General features: G+C 50.2%; 1 protein-coding gene across 6 annotated transcripts in view; it reads right to left on the reverse strand.

Moving 5' to 3' along the window:
- The window catches only part of ECT2 (epithelial cell transforming 2), a 158,413-nt gene that overhangs the window by 81,356 nt on the left and 53,392 nt on the right, over positions 1 to 23,665 (reverse strand). For all 6 annotated transcript variants that reach the window (XM_073578834.1, XM_073578832.1, XM_073578833.1 and 3 more), the window contains one exon: positions 19,257 to 19,330. In XM_073578834.1, coding sequence (XP_073434935.1) covers positions 19,257 to 19,330 — 74 coding nt within the window. The remainder of the gene's footprint in view (positions 1 to 19,256; positions 19,331 to 23,665) is intronic.

Consider the following 23,665-nt stretch of genomic DNA (forward strand, 5'->3'; position numbering starts at 1 on the left):
CCGTCACATGATCGGGGGTCAGTGATGAGTTGGCATAACAACCAGAGGTCTCTTGGAGACCTCCATGATTGTTGATGCCGCTTTGCTATGAGCGCCACCCGGTGGTCGGCGCTCATAGCTATGCAGTAATTTCTGCTACATATGGGCGATCTGCTCATCGCCTATATGTAGCAGAGCCGATCAAGTATGGCATGCTTCTAGAAACATGATAAAATTTAAAGAAAAAAAAAAAAAAAAAAAAAAAAAGATTTTTTAAAAAAAAAAATATGAAAAAAAATAAAAAGTTTAAATCACCCCCTTTCGCCCTATTCAAAATAAAACAAAAAACAAATTACACATACACATTTGGTATCGCCGGGTTCAGAATCGCCCGAACTATCAATAAAAAAAAAGCATTAACCCAATAGCTAAATGGCGTAGCGAGGAAAAAAAAAAAAAAAAAAATCAAAACCCAAGAATTACATTTTTTTTTTTTATCTCTGTGACAATGCATTAAAATGCAATAATGGGCGATCAAAAGAATGTATCTGCATAAACGTGGTATCATTAAAAAGGTCAGCTCGGCTCGCAAAAAATAAGCCCTCACCCGACCCCAGATCACAAAATGGAGACGCTACGGGTCTCGGAAAATGGTGGGTTTTTTTTTTAGCAAACTTTGGATTTTTTTTTTCACCACTTAGATAAAAAAAGAACCTAGACATGTTTGGTGTCTATGAACTCGTAATGACCTGGAGAATCATAATGGTGGGTCAGTTTTAGCATTTAGTGAACCTAGCAAAAAAGCCAAGCAAAAAACAAGTGTGGGATTGCACTTTTTTTGCAATTTCACCGCACTTGGAATTTTTTTCCCGTTTTGTAGAACACGACATGGTAAAATCAATGGTGTTGTTCAAAAGTACAACTCGTCCCGCAAAAAATAAGCCCTCACATGGCCATATTGATGGAAAAAATATATAAAAAAAAAAAAGTTATGGGAAGAAAGGGAGCGAAAAACAAACGCAAAAACGAAAATAACCCTAGTCCATAAGGGGTTAAAGGCTGGGGAGAATAAAATAAGAGATGCATTTAAGGTCTTGCATAATCCACTTGATTAGCGCAATACTGACCACCAAACAACAAGTGTTACTTACCCATAAATAAACCCCAAATGTAACCCCTTCCAACATAAGACATTACAGTACGTTTTATTCAGGAAGGTGTTCACGCAAACAGATGTATTGATACATCATGAACAGGAACGGTGCCTGGCGAGATCACCACAGGAGCTCTGCTTACCCAACAACCGAGATCATACAGTAAGAGGCCAGCACTGACGCTGGCAGTTTAAAACCCAAATAGCCGCCGTTAATACGAACTGCAGCATTCAAAGGGTCGTGCAGGAAGGGGGTTCCCACTACCACACCATCGGCCCCATTGACTATGCAACAGCAGGATGCCGATTATTGGAATTTCAATTTTAGGGTCAAGAATGACCCCCAGGGTCTGCAAGGTCAGGTGGCCCATTAAGCTTTGGCAAACAGTCAAGTTTGGCATCAGTACCCAACACCTACTGTTCAGGCACGGACAGAATATCACTGCAGGGAATTTGAAATACGGTGACCTCACCTCTGCACCATGAGACTTTTTCCTCACTGTGATAGTGGTGATCTCACCGGAGGGAGGTCACCGCAGTTCATCTCAGCTGGGAACGCAGCCTCAGTGACCTATGGTAACCTTGAACTCCAGTTTTAGCCCAAATTGTATAGTGTGCAGGACCCACTGGTTCGAGGTCGTGGCCTGCCATTGGGCGAGAAACTGAGTCGACCCCCGAGTCACTGCTTCTCCGGGGGCTGCTGCTGTTGGGGCACAAGAATGTTTCTTCCTTTACCCCCTTTCGGGTAGCTCCATCGACCAGTCCTGCCCTTCCCTCTGAATGCCTTCTGAGAGGTCTTATCTTGAGGGATGAAAAAACCGCCTTTTGGTGGATTTCTGTTCCGGCAGTGACTTATTCTTGTCGGAAGCCTTCTCAAGGATATCATCCAGGACAGGCCCGAACACGTGGTGCCCCTGGAAGGGGATGGCAGAGTTTCGTCTTGGAGGTGATGTCGCCCCCCATGACTTCAGCCACAAGGCTCTCCTGGCCGAGTTTGAAAGGACTAGGGACCTTGCTGCCACCCGTACCGTCTCCCCTGAAGCACCAGCTAAATAACCTGTTGCCTTTTGGAGGATTGACAGGGAGTCTAAGATTTCCTCTCTTGGGGTACCCCCCGATAGGTGGTCCTCCAACGTACGTAGCCAGAAAAACAAAGATCTGGCTACGCAGGTGGATGCAATATTTGCTTTGAGCAGGTTCGTAGAAGCTTCCCAGGACTTAAGGTGGCTTTCTATTTTGCTATCCATCGGATCCTTTAATTCGGAAGCATCCTCAAAGGGCAAGGACGTCTTCTTAGTGACTTTAGACACTTGGACGTTCATCTTAGGGATCTCCCAAATAGAGCTATCACCCTCTAGGGGAAACCGATTTTCTATCTCAGAGGGCACAGTGAGTGCCTTCTCGGGGGAGGACCACTCCTGAGCTATTAGGTCCTGTATAACCTCATGGACCAGGAAACCCTTTCTGCCTCTGGGTTTCAACACTCCAAACATCTCATCCTGGACTGAGAGCCTGATCTCCTCCTCCTCCTCCTCCTCCTCCAATCCCATGGTATTTCTTACCATGGAGACTAATGGGTCGCCCTCCCAGGGCTGTGGGATACTCGGTATCGGGCCGGTATCAGTGGGATGTGTCACAGCGGCAGTGACACGGACCGTGGCCCTGAGCGCCCAAGTAATAGGAAAATGTGAATGGTGGAATGTAGTTAGATGAATAGTTTGTGAAGCCACCTGTGGTGCTCGGCAAGGGAGGTGTTAAGCCGACACTGCATGCAGATCCGCTGGGACTGATGGTATGGTGCAGCAAAGATGTAAAAGCTCCCCACAGGTGAAGCTGTAGTCCCAGGGCAGTATAGATGTGGTTGGCACGGGGATGTAGCGGTGCCGGAAAAGTAGGAAGCAGACAAGACACAGCGGGGTGCAATTTCTGTACCTTTACTTAGTAAATGCAGTCCAGGGTCCTGATTTCAGATGGTATCGGAGCAGGCTAGCCTGGAAGCAACTCAGGGATTCTCCCTCAGCAAATGGGCTGTGCAGTCTCCTTCCTAGCGCTTACTTGAGGGATCTCCAGTACTGAGTTACACTGAAGTTCCTCCTGTTAGATGTTCCCAAGAACATCAACTGTAGCCTGTTCCAGGCTCCTCACTCCTAAGTCCCGGCTCACTATCCGTGTTGCTGTTGTGCCCTCAAGTCTTAGATGGGAGTATTGCATTTACAGCCTTCTATTCCTCTGGTGTCTGCTGTAGGACCATCAGTGTCCATACAGCCGTGAAGACCAGGCTCCAGTTCATGCGCTCTTACGGGAGATGAGCTCTTCCTCTCAGCTCTATCTCAGCGCTCCTTCCACACGTCTGCACACTTCACCCTCCGCAGACTAACTAACCACTCCTTCCTCTTGGCCCTCAGAGAGCACTCCTCCCCTTAATTCCGGTTCAGAGTCCCCCCTGCTGGCCTAGAGTGGAACTGTGTTGCATGCGTAGATTGACTGCGAGAGAGACCCGTCATTGCCTCCAAGCCTGGCATTACCCTTCCCGGGAGGAAGGCAAAGCCACTGTGGCGACCTTACTCCTGGGGGCGCCACACTAACTCCTCCATATCCTCAGAGGAGAAATAATATTTTTTTGCATCATGACTGTTCTCCCAAATATCCTTCGATCCTGAGGAACGGACTTCTCCCGAGTCTGAGTCGGCTTCCTTAGGCGCCCTTTTCCTCTTTTTTGGGGCAGAGCCTTGGGCCACCGGGGTCTGGACTGCCATGGAGGTCTGAACCTCCTGCCTAATGAGAGTTTTTATGCTGTCAAACAGGGAGGGTTGCTCGGTACGCAGGATATTTTGCGTACAAGGTTGGCATAACTTCTTTTTGTAGTCAGAAGGAAACCTGGCACCACATATACCACACTTGCGGGGGTTTTTAGGGGCAGAGGCCTTTTCTTCCTGTAAGAGAAGGCTTACTCAGACCTGTGCCACCAACTTTTTTTCTTTGACAGGCAAGGGACCGGCCCTGCTACTCACTGTAAGAGGGGGAACGATGGGCTCCACAGATGCTGCAGTTGAGGGCTTCTCACCATCCATGTCTGCACACACCACAGACACACTGCGCTTACCTGGAGCTGCTGCACCCTTTTTAAGGGTGATGCTGCGTTCGTTTGCTGGGTGCTCCTCCCTCCTCCCTGGGGAGGAATACCGCTCGACCCCAGCTGCCATTGGGCTCATTTCCCAGGTCCCCCGGGTGCCGGCGCGCGTTTCTCCCTCACAGGACGTCGCGGCCGCAAACCGAAAGTGCGCGTCACAGCTTCCGGTCGATTGCCCGCCCCCTCTGACACGCGCGTGCGGCTCCAATGCAGCGCTGGGAGAAAGGAGGAAGCCGGGGAGCTATGCAGGACCCCGGCAGGCACCATACCTCCCCGCTTTACCCTGGAGGGCGCGGGAGGGGTGGCCATGTCCCGAGTCACACCGGTGGTGGAGATGGGAGCAGTACATGGAGGAGGAGAGGCGGACCCCCCCCCCCCCCAACCTCGGCTGCCCAGCTTCGTGAGTACATAGGGGCTCCGCTCGCTGGCCACGGCAGCCCTTTGAGACCTCTTCATGCCCCGATAGGGGACCGGAAAAACACTGAGGTAGCAGGAAGGGGAGTGTTATTTAACCTCTGTGTCCCTGTCCCCTATTAGGGCGGGGAGACAACCTCCAAGGTGGCTGTCGTGGAAGGTGACTAGAGAAAAATAGTTTTCAGACATGGATTACGGTGTGGGACAGAACGACAGACGTGAGGGATATTGTTTTATATTTGTTTTATTGCAGGAGACAAGGGATTCAATGGAATGGGCGTTAGACGAGTATAACTATTTTTAAATACAAAGGAAAACTGTGGCTTGTTCTTAATTTCAAAGACTTTATTCTTGCTGTCTATTTATTGACAATACAACTAAAGGATTAGTAATGTATAAGTGACTCAGACGCCTCTCCAATACTAATCTGTGGGCTTGATGTCACCGGACAATACATAGACAACCACCCCACAAATATGAACCTCACTTGCCACTGCTAAAAGGCAAGTGGGAAGAGCCTGGCAAAGCGCCAGATTTAGGGTAATAGATGTGCCTTTTCTAGGCAGCTGCGGGCTGCTATTTTTAGGTGGGGGAGAGGGGGCAATTTTAATGGCCCCTTACCAGCCTGAGAACACCAGCCCGAGAACACCAGCCCCCAGTTCAAGCAAAAAGAAATCAGTCGAAAGCACGTCAGTCCCAGGATGCACATTCGAAGTCCAATGACTCAATTGGACTTAAAGTGATAGGAACAGCATTCAGTCCAGATGATGAAAAAGAAACGCCTTTATTCCGCCATAATACGACATTTCAACCACAATTGGCCTTTATCAGGTATTTGTGGTCAAAATGTCATATGTTTGCAGAATAAAGGCTTTTTTCTTTTTCCATCACCTGGACTGGAAGCTATTCCTTTCTATTGTTTGTACCAGCCCCCTGCTTTAGCTGGGCTGGTTGTCAAACATTGGAGGGGACCCCTTGCCATTTTTTTTTTTAATTAAAAAAAAAAAAAAAGCAGAGACACCTCTATTCAAAAATACAGGGAATTCCAAGTCATATCTTTTTTTAAATTATTTCCTAGAGAGCAGAAGCCAGCTGATGAATACTCCCATCAGATACTCCAGCTCTCACCGTTATTAACGGCAGCAGGCGTCAGTTGATAGGAGCAGTTGTCCCATCATCTGACGCCAGTGACCAGAGGTAAACTTTATACCTCCGATCACGGCTGTGGGCTCACACTGTCCGGCAGTAATGATTTTGCTGCTAATCAAAAGTAGGGTTTGCTGCCACAATGTTTGGGGCCCCCATTCAACCCATCCAAGTGAATGGGGTCCAGGTGCTGTTCTGGTAACCGAACTTTATTTTATTTTTTAACTGTTCGACCAAACCAGTCAGAACGAACATCCAGGGGTCCACCAATCTATATCTAACAGGCCTCCTGTCAGTGTAATTCAAGTATCTTTCATAACTGGCTCAGTGATCGTACTCAGAGTGGCAATAAATGGTTGCACATAAAATTGGAAGTGTGTTTCAAGTGGGGTACCATAAAGGCCCTTTTACATTTAGCGATGCACCAGCGATCCGACCAGCGATCCGACCCGGTCAGGATCGCTGGTGCATCGCTAAATGATCGCTAGTGAGCTTTCATACAGAAAGACCTCACAGCGATTCAGCAGCGACGCAGCGCACGATACTTACCATTCACACACAGCGATCCTGCGTCCTCCCGCCCGCCTCCACGCGTCGCTGGACGTCACAGCAGGAAGCCTCAGCAGGAAGCGCCCGACGAGAAATGGAGCTGGACATTCTCGCGCGATCAGCGATGGACAGCGGGGGAGCCGGTCGCTGGTAAGTATCACACATAGCGATATCGCTAGCAATATCGCTATAACGTCACAAAACCAGTGATGTTATAGCGATATTGCTAGCGATATCGCTTAGTGTAAAACCCCCTTAAGACTTTCTTGGCCCCAGTGTTGTTCAACATTTTTATAGAATGATCTAGATAAGGTAACTGAAGGTAAACTAATCAAACTGGCAGACGATGCAAAGCTAGGAGGGGATAGCTAACAAAAAAGACAGAAAGAACTCAGAAGGATCTAGATAAGCTTGAACAATGGACAGCAACTAATAAAATCCCATTTAACAGTGAAATATAATATTCTACATCTGGGAAAGAAAAACTAAAATGACATCTATAGAATGTGAGGAATAGAACTAAGCAACAGCATGAGTCAAAGTCTTGGGTATACTAATAGATCACACAATGCACAGTAGTCAACAGTGTGAGGCTGGAGCAAACAGTTCTATTGATGTATTAAGAGAAGCATCTAGAAGACATGAGGTAATTATCCCTTTCTACTTCTCATTGGTCAGGCCTCATTTGGAATACTGTGTCCAAATCTGGGCACTACATTTAAACACAAACACACACACACACACACACACACACACACACACACACACGTAAGCAAGTTCCAAAAAGAGCTACCAGAATGGTGAGCGGACTGCAAACTATGTCCTACGTGAAACAGTTAAATGATCTTGGAATGTTTTGCTTATTTGCACATGGAAACACAAGAAGCAATGGAATTAAACTGAAAGACGATACATATTAGGCTAGTTTAACACTAGCGTATGGAGAAGGTGCAGAGGGATGCGGACTTCCTCCGTGAAGCTCTGCCCCCTGCCGCGCTTCCTCAGTTCAGCTCCGCCTACATCGGCATGCAGCCTGCGTACCCCATCTTTAGCATTGGGTACACAGGCCATGTCGATGCGGTGACCTGCACCGAACGCAACATGTTGCATTTTGGTGCGGTCGCCGCACCGTCAAAACAACGCATGCGGAGGCATCCGCATACATCGGCATGGCCTGCGTACCCAATGCTAAAGATGGGGTACGCAGGCCGAATGCCGACGTAGGCGGAGCTGAACGGAGAAGACGCGGCAGGGGGTGGAGCGTCACAGAGGAAGTCCGCATCCCTCCGCAGCTCCTCCATACGCTTGTGTGAAACTAGCCTTAGATATTAGAAAGACAGTGAGGGTGATCAATGAGTGGAACAGGCTGCCACAAGACGTGGCAAGTTCTCCTTCAATGGAAGTCTTCAGAGGCTGGACCGACATCCATTTGAAATGGTTTAGCGAATCCTGCATTGAGCAGGGTGGTGGAGAAGATGGACCCGGAGGTCCCTTCCAATTCTAACATTCTATGATAGTATTCAGCAATTGACCAGACAAATGAAAATTCACAGAAAAAAAAAAAAAAAAAAAACAGCTTTAAAAAAAATTAGACATGGTAAGTGATGTAGTATTTTGTGCAGAATTACTGATTTTGAGCATTAAGAACACATCATAAGCTAAATTTACAACTAAAAGTACAATGTGTAAAAAAAATTAAATAACTGAAACATGCATTGTAGAGTTATTACAATACAAAGTGAAAAGTCAGATTTGATAAATTTGACCAGGCCAGGAAGGAGAGACCAGACTTCGGTAGGTAAGAGTTAGGCTCCTAATAAATACACCAAGGTTACTTACCGGTAGCCGGTTTTCCGGAGCCCATGACGGCACACATGAGGGGATCCGTCCAGTCAGGACAGGAACCCTACTGAAGAAAAAAGGGGCGGTACCTCTCCCTCGCTTCAGTTGGTTTACAGAGCATGAGAGGCCCCCCCGGGTTAGTACTCATGGTAAAACTATCACCACATTATAACAAAAAAAAAAAAAGCACCGATACCATAGTGCACACCAAAGGAGTAGGGGGGGGGGAAATATGCAGGTGTCGTCATGGGCTCCGGAAAAACCGGCTACCGGTAAGTAACCTTGGTGTTTTCCAGTCTCCCATGACGGCACACGAGAGACTTTTGTAGAGTAAAACATCTTAGGGAGGGACCACCGCTTGAAGCACCCTTCTACCAAAGGTTAGGTCAGTAGAGGAAGATAGATCAAGTCGGTAGTGCTTAAAAAAGGTTGAAGGTGAGGACCAAGTAGCGGCTTTACAAATCTGCTCAATCGATACCTCAGCCTTCTATGCCCAGGAGGTAGCCACGGCTCTGGTGGAGTGAGCCTTGATGCCTTCTGGAACCGGAGCGCCACTTGCGGAGTAGGATAACATAATGGCCTCCCTGATCCATCTGGCAATGGTACTCTTAGCTACCCCGTGCCCTTTTCTACTACCCTGAAAGGCTACAAAAAGGGACTGATCTTTCCTCCACTGACTAGTTACTGACATATATTGTACTATGGCTCTTCTTACATCTAATGTATGGAACTTTTGCTCCCCAGGGTTTCTAGGATTGTTACAGAAAGATGGCAAGGAGATCTTCTGAGTCCTATGAAACTTTTGGACTACCTTGGGGAGATAGGCCGGGTCTGGTCTTAGAACCACTCAGTCATCCAAGATCTGTGTATATGGAGGACATATAGATAGAGCTTGTAGGTCGCTCACTCTTCGGGCTGATGTTAAGGCTACCAGTAAGACAGTTTTAAGTGTAAGTAGCTTTGGTGACAGCTCTAGTAGTGGTTCAAAGGGATCTTTGGTTAAGGCCTCTAAGACTAGGTTGAGGTCTCAGGGTGGTATCTTTGGGATAATGACCGGCCTGGACCTGCCACAGGACTTTATGAATCGGGACACCCACCTATTGGTTGCTAAGCTGCAGTTATATAGGGCACCAAAGCTGAGACTTGGACTTTGAGTGTGTTAGTGGCTAACCCCAGTTGCAGCCCCGACTAAGAATTCTACGATAGGTCCCACTGGCGCTACATCCCCCAAGGGTTCCCCCAGGAAGTCTAGGAACTTTTTCCACGTTCTACCGTAGATTTGGGATATTATAGGTTTCCTACTTTTTCAACAGGGTGGAGACTAACCCTGGAGAGAATCCCTGGCGACTCAGTAGCGCCCCCTCAAATTCCAGATGGAAGCCTTTCACCTGAGAGTGGACCACTGGTCCCTGGGAAAGCAGGTCTGGAATCTCCGGTAATATCCATGGACCTGTCACCGACATGAGTCTCAGAAGGGAGAACCAAGGCCTCCTCGGCCAAAACGGAGCTATAAGAATTATTCTCGCTCGATCCTCCCTGATTTTCCTGACCATTACTGGGATCGTTGTTATCGGGGGAAATGCATAGGCCAGGATGAACTTCCAGGGTATTTGTAGGGCATCTACTGCGAAGGGGTTTTCCCTTGGATTTAGTGAGCAGAACTTCCTGACCTTCCGGTTGTGTGTGGTAGTGAACAGGTCTATTTCTGGTTTGCCCCAGGCCTGAACTATTTGTTGGAAGACTTGGGGGTTTAGGGACCATTCCCCTTGTCTTAGGTGCCTGCGACTCAGGAAGTCTGCCTGTATATTTTCTACCCCCTTTATGTGCAGTGCTGTGATGGATAACAGATGTTGTTCTGCTAGCTGGAAGAGTAGATCCGATATTTGCATGAGGCCCCGATATCTCGTTCCCCCCTGGTAATTGATGTAGGCTACTACTGCCTGATTGTCCGTCTTGACTCGGGTGTGGCGGCCCCGAAGTAAAGGAAGGAAATGTTTCACGGCTTTTTCCACTGCCCATAGTTTTTACATTTGAACCGAGATCCTTTTCTAGCGAGGACCAGGTCCCCTGTATTGAGTGGGATCTCAGGTGTGCTCCCCATCCTGTGGCACTTGCATCTGTTGTAATGATGTCCTCGACTGGTTTTTGCCACGGGACACAAGCTGTTAGATTCTTTTCTACAGTCCACCAGAGCAGGGAATCTCTTACAGCCACTGAGAGACATAGTTTGCCTTCTAAATGTCCTTTTAATTGTTTCTGTGCTGACAGAACTTCCCACTGTAGTTGTCTTAAGTGGTACTGCGTCCATGCTACTGCAGGTATGCATGATGTCAATGAGCCTAAAAGGGACATTGCGTGCCTCTGTCATATTTGGTCTTTGTATTGCTGTGCGAGCTAGGCCTCTTATCTTGGTCACTTTGCTCTCTGGTAGGAGGCAGCGTTGTTGCTCGGAGTCCAATATCAACCCTAGGAAGGATTGCTCTTTTACTGGGGTTATCCTTGACTTGGGGATGTTTACTATCCATCCTAGTCCTACTAGAATTGCTATCACTTCCTTCACTTGATGTGCGCAGTGGGACTCCGACCTCCCAATTACAAGAAAGTCGCCTAGGTATGGGACGATCACTATGTCCCTGGAACAAAAAAAGACATTACTTAGGCCATCACTTTGGTGAATACTATGGGGGCTGTAGACAGGCCAAACGGAAGGGCTGCGTATTTGTATTGTTTCGCCTGCCCCTGGACATAGAGCGCTACTCTCAAATATTTTTGATACTCCCGATGAATTGGGATGTGATAGTAGGCATCTTTTAAGTCTATCACTGCCATGAGGCAATGCTGGAACAGGATCTTTGTGGCCGTTTTGATTGACTCCATTTTGAAGGAGCAATTGTCTACCCACTGATTGTCAACCTGAGGAGACTCAATGGTTCTCCAAGAGCCGTCTGGTTTATGTATTAAGAAGAGGGAGGAGTAGAACCCCCTTCCTATTTCTTCCACTGGGACTTCCTGTAGGACTTGTTTTTTCACTAGTCCCAAGAGTTCCGTCTCCAGGGCCAGCTATTGCTCTTGGGCTTTCCTTCTGGGTGTCATTATGAAGGTATGCCTGGGCGGACAGATGAATTTTATTTTTAAACCGTCCTTTATTAGGTTTAGGACCCATGTACTGGGGGAGATATTTGCCCAGGCGGAAAGGAAGAGAGAAAGCCTTCCCCCTACCTCCAGCCCGATGTCATTCGGGAGATTTTTTGGAGGAAGTGGAGGGCCCTTTAAACATATAGCCCGATCCTCTTCTTTCTTTAAAGTCCCAGCTTTTTCCATCTCCCGTGGGTCGACCCCTGTTAAATCTCCTCCTCCGAAAGGGCTGCTTTTCAGGTTCTCCCAGAAATCGGGGGAGAGCTTTTCTTCCTATCCCCCGCATGTTCCAAAATCTCTTCTAGTTTTTTTCCGAAGAGGAATTGGCTATCGCATGGAATGGAACATAACCTATGTTTTGATGGTAAATCTCCGGGACACCCTTTAAAGCCACAGGGCTCGTCTTGCTGCATTTGACAGGCTTGCTGCTCTAACTGTCAATCTTGCGGAATCTGCAGAGGAATCCGCTAGGAAAGCCGCTGCTCCGTGTACCAGTGTCAGATTAGACAGAATTTCGTCCCTAGGAACTCTATCTCTGATCTGGTCATCTATTTGTTGTAGCCAGACCACGAGGGCACGAGCGGTACAGGTACCAGCTATCGCTGGCTTTAATCCACCTGCCGAAGCTTCCCAGATATGTTTTAGGAAACCATCTGCTTTTTTATCAAGCGGGTCTTTCAACATGCCCGAGTCTTCTAATGGTAGAGATACCTTTGAGGATTTGGCTACGGCTCCATCAATTTTTGGGACTTTTTCCCAGGTCTCTGAATCCTTTTGTTCAAAAGGGTACCTTCTTTTTGATGTGGAAGGCAAGCCCCCTGACCTCTCAGATTTTTTCCATTCCCAGTCAATTAGGGCCTTTATTTTATAATTTACAGCGAAGGTGCGTTTTTTCCTTTCCTCCAAACATCATATCCTCCAATGATTTAGGAGTCTTTTCCTCCTTAAGGCCCATTGTAGCCCTAATAGCTTTGACCAGCTTTTCCACATCCTGTTGGGAAACATGGACGGCTGCCTATATCGCTGTCCGAGGAGGATTCTGAGGACTGAGTAGAGGAAGAGGAGGGGGACAAGGATCCTTCCCGCCCCTTCTGCCCTGGCGAGGCCTCTGAATCAGAATCCCTTATATGACCTCTTTTATCCTTTTTAAGGGCTGCCTTTAGGGAACCTTTCACCTCATGCTGTATTAACGCCTTAAGGCTGGTTACCAAATCAGGGGTTTCCTCCTGTATAGTTTTATTTATACAGTCAGCGCAGAGGTCTTTCTGCCACTGATCTGCCAGCAGGTGTTTGCATAGGGCGCATTCTCTATTTTTGGTTTTGCTGCTGGCCTTCCTTGACCCCTAGTGATCAAACAGAGAAAAGTCTTAGTTACTCACCGGTTAACAGTATTTTTCGGAGTCCATGACAGCACCACCTGAGAGAGGGATCCGCCCTTCCTAGGAACAGGAAAAACCTACAGATACAAAAAGGGCGGCACCTCTCCCACGCATCAGTTGGATTACAGAGCATAAAAGAGGACCTCCAAGGTTAATGCATGATTATATGTACAACAATATTAATACTTAAATTTTTATCACCCGTGGATATGTACAAAGGGAAGACGTGCACACCCAAATTGACTAAGGGAAGGGAATCTATGGGTGCTATCATGGACTCCGAAAAATACCATTAACCGGTGAGTAACTAAGACTTTATTCGGTCGTCCATGACAGCACCACCTGAGAGAATTACAGAGAGTAATCACTACTTTAGGGGGGGGGGGGGGGGGGGGGGAGACTACAGCCTGCAGAACCCCGATACCGAAGGAGAGGTCTGCAGAAGCACCCAAGTCTAGCCTATAATGACTATAAAAAGTGCTCGGAGAGGACCAAGTGGCCGCCTTACAAATCTGGTCGATGGAGACTTCCGATCTCTCGGCCCACGAGGTCGCCACGGCTCTGGTGGAATGCGCCTTCAATTTCTCCGGAGCTACTCTACCTTTTGAGGTATAAGCTAACGAGATTGCTTCTCTAATCCATCTGGCTAGTGTACTTTTGGACACCCTAAGACCTTTCCTAGGGCCTTGGTAGGAGACAAAGAGGGCATTGTCCTTCTTCCAGGGATCGGTAGCCGCTAGATACTCCAAGAGGCATCTCCTAACATCTAAAGTGTGTAGCTTCTCCTCTTTCTCATTAGTTGGTTTAGGGAGGAAGGATGGAAGGACTATTTCCTGCGACCTATGAAAGCTGGAGGCTACTTTTGGTAAATACGCTGGGTCAGGTCTAAGTATTACCCTATCCTCTTTTACCTGAAGAAAAGGTGGGCGCCTAGACAATGCCTGAATGTCGCTTACCCTACGGGCTGACGTTATGGCTATCAGGAAAGCTATCTTGAGGGACAGGCTCCTAATAGAGGCTGACGAGATGGGTTCAAATGGCACTTCTGTCATAGCTGTGAGGACTAGGTTCAAATCCCATGGCGTGAGTCTATTCTTTACTATTGGTCTGGATCTACTCGCTGCTTTGATAAACCTATTGACCCAGTAATTAGCCGCGATGTTGCAGCTAAAGAGGGCCCCTAAGGCGGATACCTGTACTTTAAGGGTACTGGTGGAGAGACCCAGGTCCAGCCCTTTTTGTAAAAATTCCAAGATCTGGCCTATAGGGACGGAATCATCAGTATTTTTATTTGAGCTTTGGAGGAATCTTTTCCAAATTCTGACGTAAATCTTAGTTGTCACCACTTTCCTACTTTTTAGTAGAGTGTCAATTAGGTCTGGGGAGAAGCCTTTACTTTTTAGCAGTGACCGCTCAAATTCCACGCCGTAAGATGTAGGCCAGCCACCTGAGGGTGGAAGACCGGGCCCTGGGACAGAAGGTCCGGGATGTCCGGGAGAACCCAAGGATCGTCTACCGACATGATCCTGAGGTTCGAGAACCATGCTCTTCTGGGCCATAACGGGGAGATGACTATGACCCTTGCCCTGTCCTTCCTGATCTTCCTCAACACCAGAGGAAGTAGAGATAGGGGAGGAAAGGCGTAGGCTAGCCTGAAGTCCCATTTTATCAGTTGCGCATCTACTGCCAGAGGAGTCTCCCTGGGATTTAGGGAGCAAAACTGTCTCGTTTTCGAGTTCTCCTTGGTGGCGAATAGATCCACCTCTGGTTGACCCCATCTCTGCACGATCTGAACGAAAATGGAGGTGTTTAAGGCCCACTCTTCTTGTTTTAACAGATTGCGGCTTAGGAAATCTGCCGTGACGTTTTCTTTTCCTCTTATGTGAAGAGCCGTGAGAGATAAAAAATGCCGCTCTGCTAGCTGGAACAACTGTCCTGCCACATTCATCAGAGTTTTGGATCGAGTTCCGCCTTGGTGGTTGATATAGGCCACGGCCACTCGATTGTCCGAGAGAACTCGTACGTGATGGCCCTGTAGATACATAAGGAGCTCTTTAGCTGCGTGTACTACCGCTGTCAATTCTTTCAAATTAGAAGACATTTGTATCTGATCCCGTTCCCATAGGCCCTGGACCAGAATTTCCTCCATATGCGCCCCCCAACCGGAAGGACTTGCATCCGTGGTGACCACGCGGGTAATGTTATACTCCCAAGGGACCCCTCTAGACAAGTTATTTCTTTCTAGCCACCACTCCAGGGACTCTATTGTGTTTCTGGATAAGGTCAGTCGACCTTCTAAGTTACCCCCAAGAATCCTCTGATACCATAAAACTTCGCCCTGTAGAGTTCTCGTATGAACTTGGGCCCACTGGACCGCGGGAATGCAGGACGAGAGGGAACCCAACAGGGACATGGCTTTCCTGAGGGACATGGAGGGGTTGTTGGAAGCGTTCAGGACCCGGCCATGCAGGTGCAGCAGCTTCTCTGGGGGTAGACGGCATTCCTGCTTTTTAGAATCTAGGGTTAGGCCTAAAAATTGTTGAATTTTTAATGGCTGCAAACGGGATTTTTTGATATTAAGTAGCCATCCCAACCGCTCTAGAGCCGCCGTTGTTTTCTGTAATTGATCTAAACACTGCTCGGCTGAACTGCCTATTATAAGGAGGTCATCTTGATAGGGAACGACTAGAATGTTTAGCTCGCGCAGATGGGCCATCACCTCTGCCATCACTTTGGTGAATACTCGGGGCGCAACTGCCACCCCGAAGGGTAAGGCAGCGTACTGGAAGTGCTGGATTGACCCCTCCAACTGAACCGCCAGTCTAAGGAAAGGTTGGTGTGCTAGACATATGGGTATATGGTAGTAAGCGTCTTTCAGATCTAGGACCACCATGAAGCAGTTTTGAAACAGCATTTTTATTGCGGTGTTAATTGTTTCCATTTTAAACGGACGTACGACCAGGAATTTATTGAGGGCTTTGAGGTTAAATATAGCCCTAAATGAGTCGTCCGGTTTACGGACCAAGAACAGGGGGGAATAGAAGCCTTTCCCCCTCTCTTCCTCTGGAACTCTCATCAGGACTTTTTTGTCCAGTAGCTCGAGGACCTCGGTCTCCAGGGCAGCTTGTTCTAGCGGGGAAGATTTGAGCGGAGTTACCCTGAACCGATCTTGGGGAACGCAGGAGAACTCTAGGTGCAGTCCTGTAGCTATCACCCCCAGTCCGCTGCATCCAGCTTGGGGGCCTTATCCCATCGACTTACTATTGGGTCCTCAAAGGGGTATCTTCGCTTGAAAGCAGGCGGCATAGAACCCCTTTTTTCCGTTTTTTTCCACTCCCTGTCTATCAGGCTCTGGACTCTTTCGTTTAATGGAAAAGTCCTTTGCTTTCTGGGGTCTAGACCCCCGAACATAATGTCCTGAGCAGACAGTTCTGTCTTTTTTTCTTCTACCCCCATGGTTGACCTTATGGTTTTAATTAATTTATCCATTTGGTCCAAGGGAAAACAGAACCGGCTGGAATCCTCTTCGGAAGAAGAAGAGGAGGCCAAGGACTCTGAGGACATATCTTCCCTCCTAGGGCCGACTGAAGATTCTGAGCCTGAAACACTAGCCTGTCTTCTTTTAGAAGAATCTTCTTTTGATAGGGTTTTTATTTCAGTCCTGATTGCCTCAGGTCTGTAGCGAAGCTTGGAACTTCTTCCGCTACCTGCATAAATAGGGAAGAGTGTAAGTCTGATACTCTACTCACGTTCTACCCCTCATCTCCGTCCCTACCGTCTGTCTCACGCAAGACTGACACAATCTCTTAGGGTGGCCATCTGGTAAGGGGCAACTACAGAGGGCACATTCCTTGTGCTTCTGCTTCCCTGTGGCCTTCTTCCCCTGAGAATCAAAAAACATAAGGGGACACTGCATCAGGGTACATTCTCGCAGATCTCTTACCCTTGCAGATGAGGACAGGTACCGGATCATGGGGGGCTGCAGGAGGATCCTTTGGCCTAGAGGAACTACTGTGGCTCTGTCCACTCGAACGTCCCTCCTTCCGCCCCTTAGGCTGGTCACTGGGGTGCTTTGCCACGGGCTGCACCTCTTGTGGGTGCATGGGGGCTTCTGTTGTGTCCATCGCTGGGCCTCCAGAAGCACCTCAGCAGCAATGCCTTCTGTCTTAAGAAGGCTTCCCATCCGGATCAGCAGGAACTCCGTCCGGTGTTCGGGCCCCCCATTGGACCGCCTCGCGATCCTCCCCCTCCCCTTCAGGCCCGTCAGGCGCGCATCGGCGCGTGTCCACAACAACCGGAAGTCGACCAGCATCCGACTTCTGGTTTCGGCGCTAGGCCCCGCCCCCTCCGCGGCACTTCCGCCGCGTCACTTCTGCCGCGCGACAGAGGCCACGGGGACGCGCGGCAAGGGGCTAGCACTGCGCCGCCGGCTCGGAACCGTCCGCTCCCTTTGTGGGACACCGCCGGCGGCGCCCGCCCGAACGGACCGCTCCGGGGAAAGGAGACACAGGGGGACACCGCTTACCTCACCGGTCCCATGGAGAAGGCGCCCACCGGACCCTTTCTCCGCCTGCTCTTACCACTGCCGTGGAAATCCTACCCGGACCCACCGTGGCGCATCCAGGGCCCCCAGCGAGACCGAGGTAGGAGAACCCCCCGCTACCTGAGTCGGTCCGCTGGTCTGGGAATTCAGTTATCCATGACGGACGATCTGTAGGGAGTTCTGTCCTTGTTAGGAACAGGAAACCAACTGATGCGTGGGAGAGGTGCCGCCCTTTTTGTATCTGTAGGTTTTTCCTGTTCCTAGGAAGGGCGGATCCCTCTCTCAGGTGGTGCTGTCATGGACGACCGAATAAAAAGGAACCCCGTTACCATAAAGGCGACATTCACATAGATCGCTCACCACCGCTGTCAATCAGGGGTACCGATCTCGGAGGCTCCTCAGATGCACTCGTGACGTTTCTTCTGGATGTCTCAGTCATGCCGGTCGCGTTTACGACTGCCGCTCCCACCACTCGAGCGGCTGCTCCTGGTATGCTGGCGGCCCGGCCTGACATCTGGCGAGAGCTCTTGCTGCTGCTGATCTTGCCCCACATCCATCATGAAGCCTTGGGCATGAGTGCGTCTTCTGTGGTCATCCCCCTTATGCAAGGGAGATCCACTGCACTCTCCGCCTCCCAGGACCCTGCCTGTTCTTCCACGCCGGCACGAGAGAGGGGCAGGTACGTGATCTTCAGTACACAGGTCCCTGTCAGAACAGGAAACCCAACTGAAGCGAGGGAGAGGTACCGCCCCTTTTATCTTCAGTAGGGTTCCTGTCCTGACTGGGCGGATCCCCTCATGTGTGCCGTCATGGGAGACGGGAAAAAGGTAATTTCATTAATATTTGGAGTTCCACATTTTCAAGTATTTCACTAAGAGGATACAGAACAGTTCACTAAAAGTCAATACCGTATTTTTCTGACCATAAGACGCATTTTTTTTTCTTCCAAATTTGGGAGGAAAGTGTGGGTGCGTCTTATGGTCGGAATGTAGCATGTGGGGAGGGGGCAGCGGTGGAGTGAGACCGCACTGGGATCGCAGGAGGCAGGAAAATGTTGCCTGCTGCAGGAATCCAGCCGCTGGGGAAACCACGTGGTCCCGATACGTGAAGTGAATATTCATGAGCAGCTTCCCCGCTCTGTCAGCTGAGCAGTGAGCGGGGAGCAGCAAATGACAGACCCACATGGTTTCCCCAGCGCCGATTCCTGCAGCACCTGGGGAGATCTGGGTCTGGTGGTGGAGGGGGCAGGAGCAGAGTGCAGCAGGAAGGATTGCATACCTGACAGGCAGCACAGCCAGGGCTGTGCTGATTCGATGCGGAATGCTCCTGTGGAGGACCTGTGGTGAGGTCATGAAGAGGGCGGGCTGGAGCATCACATGACCACACAAAGCCCTTTCTCTTCATGTCGTCATCACAGGTCCTGCAGACACCGCACTACAAACAGTGCAGCATCCTCTTGCATGACCTATGGTGAGGACACAAGAGGGCTCTGTGCGGCCATGGGATGCTGCATTACCTCACCCCAGCGTGCCTTCCTAGCTGCAGGAGCGGTACTGAGCACAGTGAGCAGCAGACTGTACAAGAATGAATTATAAGGTTAGTAATTGCAGCACATAAAAATCACTCTGACATCCTGTGGTGAACTATAACTCCCAGCATGCCATATGATCTTCAGGACATTCTGGGAGTTATAGTTCTCCCATGGGATCTTAAAGCAGCACCCGTGTTATTTTTTAGTGCTGGAGTGGTGCTTTAAATATAAGCCCTGTGCCCCCATTCTTATGTACTTTACAGACAACACACTAGTCCCACAGCACCATCTTCTACCTGTAGCTCCCAACATTACACATTATAATATATATATATCTCTCTCTCTCTATCTCCACTTTTTTGGTTCAAACATTTTTTTCCCTATTTTCCACCTCTAAAACCTGGGTGCTTCTTATAGACCGGCGCGTCTTATAGTCCGAAAAATATGGTACTTACAATTCATTCCTTTTTTCCCATGCCTTTAATATCCAGTCAGACTTCATGATGGGGGTTCCCAGACTAACCGCAACCTACATCCAAAAAAACATTTGTGAAAGAAAAGCTCATGCATTTTGTACATCTATTAAAAGAGGGTTTTCCCACTTCTAGGAAGAGAAGTGGTCCCCAAGTGTTTTTTGGCATGTAAAAACAGGATTTTTTGGGTTGCTTACCGTAAAATCTGTTTCTCAGAGCCTTCATTGGGGGACACAGAGACCATGGGTGTATGCTGCTGCCACTAGGAGGCTGACACTATGCACAAAAAAAGGTTAGCTCCTCCTCCACAGTGTACACCCCACCGACCGGCAGGAAGTTCCTCAGTTAGTGAGAAAGCAGTAGGAGAAGTAACAGAATAGATTGAAAGCAGAACAAACAACTCAACTGTAACAAACCGACAAACATAAGAACAGGAGTTGTAGAACATGGGAGGGTGCTGTGTCCCCCAACGAAGGCTCCGAGAAACAGATTTTACGGTAAGCAACCCAAAAAATCCTGTTTTCTCGTTCGCCTTATTGGGGGACACAGAGACCATGGGACGTCCCAAAGCAGTCCCTGGGGTGGGAAACAAACTTCCATCAGGCCAGTGGACTCGCCACCGCAGCCTGCAGAATCCTTCTACATAGGCTGGCGTCCGCCGAAGCGTAGGTGTGGACCCTGTAGAATTTCACAAAGGTGTGAACCGATGACCACGTTGCAGCATTGCAAAGCTGCAGCGCGAAAGCTCTGTGGCGCACCGCCCAGGAGGCACCCACCGCCCGGGTAGAGTGCGCTCTGATCCCTGGAGGGGCCACTCGATGCTTGACCCGGTATGCCTCCAAAATTGCCGATCTGATCCAGCGCGCAATAGTGGCCTTTGAGGCTGGGTGATGAACAGAGAGTCTGACTTCCGCAATGAAGTCGTCCGGGCTAGATAGACTCTCAATGCCCTGACTAGGTCCAGCTTGTCCAAAGACCGCTCCCGAGGGTGAGCTGGGCTCGGGCAGAAGGATGGCAGAACAATGTCCTCATTGAGGTGAAACGAAGATACCACCTTCGGAAGAAGAGAGGGCGGAGGCCGCAGAACTACCTTGTCCTGATGAAGGACCAAAAAAGGAGAGCGGCAAGAAAGTACCGCTAAATTCCGACACGCGCCGGATGGAGGTAATGGCCACCAGAAAGGCCACTTTCCAAGAAAGGAGGGAAAGGGAAACGTCCCTGAGAGGTTCAAAAGGAGGACCCTGCAGAACCTGAAGAACCAAATTAAGATCCCAAGGATCCACGGGAGCTCGGTACGGAGGAACCGTGTGAGCCACACCCTGGAGGAAGGTTTTGACCTGGGGCCGGGAGGCCAGCGTTTTCTGAAATAAAATGGACAGTGCCGAAACTTGACCCTTCAAGGAACTGAAAGCAAGCCCCGCATCCAGCCCTGCCTGAAGAAACGCCAGAATAGAAGGGAGCGAAAAAACCAAGGGCGCGATGTCATTGGCCTCACACCAGGAGAAATAGGCTTTCCAAGTACGGTAATAGACCTTCGAAGAAGGCTTTCTGGCGCGGATCATGGTATGAATTACCCGATCAGAGAATCCTGCCCGTCTCAAAACCTCGGTCTCAACAGCCACGCCGTTAAATTGAGCGACCGAGAATTGGGGTGGCAAATCGGGCCTCGAGACAGCAGATCTGCCCGTCGGGAAGCTTCCAGGGGGCGTCCGCGAGAAGGTTGACAATGTCTGCGAATCAAGACCTTCTGGGCCAATTCGGGGCGATGAGGATGACTGGAATCCCCTCTGCTTTGATTTTCTTCAACAACTTGGGAAGAAGAGGCAGAGGAGGGAACAGGTAGGGGAGCACGAACTGTGACCAAGGGACGGCCAGAGCGTCGGCGCCCACTGCCAGAGGGTCCCGAGACCTGGACACGAATTGTGGTACTTTCCTGTTGAGGCGAGATGCCATGAGGTCTACATCCGGGGTTCCCCACCGACGGCAGAGCAGATGAAACACCTCCGGATGTAGGGACCATTACCCTGCCGCGAGACCCTCGCGGCTGAGGAAATCGGCGGCCCAGTTGTCCACGCCGGGAATGTGAACCGCGGAAATCGTTGGAACAAAGGTCTCTGCCCATTGAAGAATCCTGGACACTTCCGCCAGGGCTGAGACACTCCGTGTCCCCCCTTGGCGGTTGATATACGCCACCGCTGTGGCATTGTCTGTCTGAATCCTGACAGGCAGGCCCTTGAGGCGCCTTTCCCAGTGGACGAGAGCTAGATGGATCGCCCGTATCTCTAGGACATTGATCTGCAGAGCTGATTCCTGAGTCGACCATCGACCCTGAACAGTGTGATTGCGGAACACTGCACCCCAGCCGATGAGGCTGGCGTCCGTAGTGACAATCTGCCAGTGAACGGGAAAAGACCGCCCCAAGAGAATGAGGGGAGACGTCAACCACCAGTTGAGAGACCGCCTGATCCGGCAGGAAAGGCGAACCGGACGATCCAGAGACAGAGCCGACCTGTTCCACCTGGACAAAATGGCCTGCTGGAGTGGCCTGGCGTGAAATTGGGCAAAGGGAACTGCCTCTATCTCCGCCACCATCTTCTCCAGGACCCTCATGGCTGACCTGAGGGATGGAAATCGTGTGATCTGTAATGATCGCACGCCCTGCTGCAGGGAAAGAATCTTGTCTTGTGGGAGAAATACCCTTGACCGACGAGTGTCGAACAGAAGGCCCAGAAACACAAGGCGTTGAGTAGGGACCAGACAGGACTTTTCCCGGTTGACGATCCACCCAAAACTGGACAGGGTGTCTAGAACGATCGCCACACTTAGGCGGGCCTGTTGAAAGGAGGGGGCCTTGATCAGGATATCGTCGAGGTACGGAAAAAGAACGAGACCTCTGATCCTCAAGAAGGCCATCAACGCCGCCATAATCTTCGTGAAGACTCTGGGAGCGGTGGCGAGCCCGAAAGGAAGCGCGACGAACTGTAATGTTCGTGAAGAATCGCAAACCGCAGGAACTTCTGATGTCCGGGAAATATGGGCACATGTAGATAGGCATCTTGGATGTCTATGGAACCCATGAATTCCTGCTCCTCCATGGAAGCAATTACCGAGCGAACCGACTCCATCCGGAAGTGGCGAAGGCGAACTCTCTTGTTGAGTAACTTGAGATCCAAGATGGGTCGAACTGTCCCGTCCTTTTTCGGCACCACAAACAGGTTTGAATAAAACCCTGTGAAGCGTTCCGATTCGGGAACGGGCACAATCACCCCGGAACTGAGAAGAGAGGTGATGGCCAAACCGAACCCCGGGACCAAGGCCGGATCCCTCGGCGGACGGGATTGTAAGAAACGATCCCGTGGAAGAGAAATGAACTCTATTTTGTATCCTGTTGATACAACCTCTCTGACCCAAGCGTCCTCTACTGAGGCGAGCCAGACGTCGCTGAAGAAGAGAAGTCGACCTCCCAATTGGAAGGGACCCACGGGAGACCGATGGTAGTCATGCGGACGTAGACCGTCCAGATCTAGGGCAACTTGTCCAGAACGGCTACTAGGGACTGAGACACCTTGATGAGGTCTGCCACTGACTGTGATTAAGAGGAGGCCCAACCCGGCATGGGGGGCTCACTCGCCCCTGGGGCTATGGATGGCTCCTGAGCGGCGTCGGGCTGGACGCAGAGCGGGTACGATCAGACTTAGCGTTGGACAGTGAAAAGAGAGGCAGTGCAGGCCGGTTGGGGGACAGAAGGCAGAGAAGGGTGTCAGTCTGCAGGTGCAGAGCTACTCACGGTCCGGTGTCCCCAAGGGCGACGCTCTCTGATCTGGCTGCAGGATGAGGCCAGGCCAATCCGGCTGAAAAAAGGCCCAGCGACCGAAATCCGGCAGGGAATGAGGTCCGGCTGGCAGGCTGAGAAGATGGCGACCACCAGGGAAAGGGCGCGCTGCCAGAGGGAGAAGGGCGGAGCTCGCCGCAGAGATCCCCTTAGCACCGCCCGCTGTCCAATAGCAGGCTGGTGTGAGGCAAGGGGGCTGGGAAGGCCTAGGATGGGCGGGAGAGAAGCCCGCTTAGAAGAAAGGGGCAGGGGGCGTGGCCGCGACGCAGCGGTAGGTCCCTGCTTCCCACAGCCCGACCCCTGTATACCCCTGCCGGGATGAAGAAGAAACGGGGGGGGGGGGGGGCAGGGCGCAGAACAAGGCCCGAAAGAAAAGGGGCCTTCATGGATGCGGCGACCGCGGGGAGAAGCGGGCGCGCAGGCCCTACCGTGGTCCCCTGGCGACCGCCTTAGGATGAAAACGCCGGGGGACCGCTAGACCGCATACTCACCCAGGCCGGGGGCCACAATAAAGGTACCTGAGAATCCCACGCTGTCTGTCGTCTTTATGGAATCCACG

This window comes from Dendrobates tinctorius, unplaced genomic scaffold (assembly GCF_039654945.1).
Source record: "Dendrobates tinctorius isolate UK_male_01 unplaced genomic scaffold, ASM3965494v1 ptg000060l, whole genome shotgun sequence".
Classification (NCBI taxonomy): domain Eukaryota; kingdom Metazoa; phylum Chordata; class Amphibia; order Anura; family Dendrobatidae; genus Dendrobates; species Dendrobates tinctorius.